Source organism: Bison bison, unplaced genomic scaffold (genome assembly GCF_000754665.1).
Source record: "Bison bison bison isolate TAMUID 2011002044 unplaced genomic scaffold, Bison_UMD1.0 scf7180017850376, whole genome shotgun sequence".
NCBI lineage: Eukaryota > Metazoa > Chordata > Mammalia > Artiodactyla > Bovidae > Bison > Bison bison.
The window spans coordinates 13,514-16,169 of NW_011480949.1; the positions used below are offsets into that span (position 1 = coordinate 13,514).

General features: G+C 33.2%; 1 protein-coding gene across 1 annotated transcript in view; it reads right to left on the reverse strand.

The window, feature by feature from the left end:
- LOC104994846 (copper-transporting ATPase 1-like) overlaps positions 1-2,249 on the reverse strand; it is a gene marked incomplete at its 5' end in the record, with an annotated part of 7,185 nt that extends 4,936 nt beyond the window's left edge. Inside the window, one exon of the mRNA XM_010848513.1 lies at positions 2,160-2,249. Coding sequence (XP_010846815.1) covers positions 2,160-2,249 — 90 coding nt within the window. The remainder of the gene's footprint in view (positions 1-2,159) is intronic.
- Between the last annotated feature and the right edge of the window lie 407 nt (positions 2,250-2,656).

Consider the following 2,656-nt stretch of genomic DNA (forward strand, 5'->3'; position numbering starts at 1 on the left):
GGAAATGGCAACCCACTCCAGTGTTCTTGCCTGGAGAATCCCAGGGACGGGGGACCCTGGTGGGCTGCCGTCTCTGGGGTCGCACAGAGTCGGACTCGACTGGAGCAACTTAGCAGCAGCAACAGGAGTGAAAGAAGAAAAGAAACCAAACACGCTCTGTGTCCTCAACAGTATTTACAGAGGTGTAGAGGGTGCTGTCCATAGATATTGTGAAGATCCATTATTTTAATGCATAAGGAGTTATTTGTCTACTGAAATGTCTAAAACATGAAATTCAAGCATCGTATACTTTATCTGTATGTAATTTCTGTATAATTTGCATAAATATAAAAAGGCTGCATCATCTATTCTCAAGTAAGAAACTTAAGACAAATCTAAGGGCTTAAGTTTCTTGAAAGACAGTTCTTTTGAGTTCTAATTTTCTACAAAAGCTAAAAACTGTGTTATTACCACTTCTTGGGTTGTCATTAGTATATTTTCTTTTGTGTATTCCTTCTCATCTGATAATAAAAGGTGATCCAATTTCCTATCTGAAGGCTAGGACACTGAATAAATTGCCCAAGAAACTCAGCAAGAAAATTAAAGAGCTAGAATTCAAATGTATGTCTCTGTAACTCCAAAGTCCATACTCTTTCCATTTATAAATGATGAGGCTAGATGATCTTTGATCTCCTTAAAAAACCAAAATTCTATGTGTGTGATTTGAGCAATTTGTGACTTATAAATAAAAATACCTGATAAGTATGAAATATTTCTAGTGTGTGAACTAAATTTTAGTTCTATGTTTACTTTTCCCCTCTACATTTCATATCTTCTCCCATACCAGTTTAAATAAAAAAATGACTAAGAGAATGTATTTCTTTAGGTTTTTACCAAGATTTGACAATTAGTATATTCTAACATTTCCCCATTTTTAAAAGTCACTTTGGGAAAGGTACTTTGCTTTAGCACACTGAAATTCCTTTTTATCCCCCCAGGAGTTAATTGATACGTCAACATAATAAATTCAGATTAGCATGCTTCTAAGCCAGTGGGGAAATCCTCAAATGGTTTAAAGCCTATTTGCTAACATTTTCATAACAACTCAATATAGAGGGATTCAGAGGTTTTGCGGGAGCTTGAAAGGATCCTGTCCTTCTACAGAGACTAAACTCAGAAAAGTAAAATGATTTATCAATAATCTTGAATTTCTAATATGTCTGATTCTTCTTGCACAATATATTTGGCCAACTAAATACTATATAAAATACATAATAGGAATCCCATTTATATTACATATGTCACAATACAAATTTTATTACTGTTTGCTGAAAGAATAATATATATATTTTAACTGAGTAACACTCTGATGTTTCAATAAAGGATACTGAAAATTAAAGTATAAGAGGAAGACATCGAGTTCTATTGATTTTATCCAATTTGACCAACCTAAATAAAAGTTACAACTTAAAAATTTTAAATCAATGTATGAACTAGCAAAAGACAATTCTTAGAGACTAAGACAACAGCCCAAAACCACTCTAAAAATTCAAAGGTCAAATGTTTTAAAATGAAAAAGATGTGGAGATTTTGTTAGTTTAAGTTGTAGTATTGTTTTTCTGTAAATTGAGTGTTTTGTCTGAATTTTCATTACTAATATAATTTCATTTTCTTCAAAAATTATGTAACTAACGAATGTTATTCATTATAAAAATTTATATACAAAGAAAGGAAATAGTAAAAGTCCTTCTTTACATGATTCCTTTACTGCTAGTTTTTAACCTTGGATTTGATATTTCTTTGATCCTTGGTTCAACTAAATCAGAAACCTAAGCCTGTTTGAATAACTGATTCTACATCTTCATGGATGGCCATTTATTACCTAAGAATTTATACAAGGCAAAATGCCTATATTACTGTAATACAGCATTTGAAAAAAAGAAATGTTCAATGGACTATCATCATTTGCCATACCAAATGTTAGAGGGAAAAAGTTCCAAATAGAAATAAAGACGGATTTCTGTATGCTGACAGGAAACAATAAGATGTATTTGCTAGGTGAAAAAAAGCAAGGTTAGAACAGTATGTATACAGTATGCTTCCATTTATATAAAAAGGAGATATACACACACATATATACACAGTTAACCCTTAAACAACAAGGAGATGTGGGCACCCACCTCATGTATAACTTTACATTTGGCCCTCCATATCCTCAGTTTCACACTCTCGGATTCAACCAACCACAGATCGTGTAGTACTATAACACATATTTATTGAAAAAATGTGTATAAGTGGACCCGTGCAGTTCAAACCTAGGTTGTTCAAGTCAGCATATAGATCTACAAATGTTATTCATCTTATATTCAGTCTATTTCTAGGAGAATTCATACATAGGAAATTGATAACTGGTTTCTTTTGGGAAGGGGATTTTACTCTGGACATATGTTACTTTTCCAATAATTAAAAAAAATAGTTAATATTAAGGGGAGCAAGGAATGTATTGATCCACAGGATGAACTTGGTAACAGCTAGCATCTAGATTGGTTTTTTTTGGCCACACTGTGCAGCTTGTGGGATCTTAGTTCCCTGGCCAGGGATTAAACCCGGGCCCTCAGCAGTGAGTCCTAACCACTGAATTGCCAGGGAATTACCTAAGTGGTCATTTTTTTAAAGG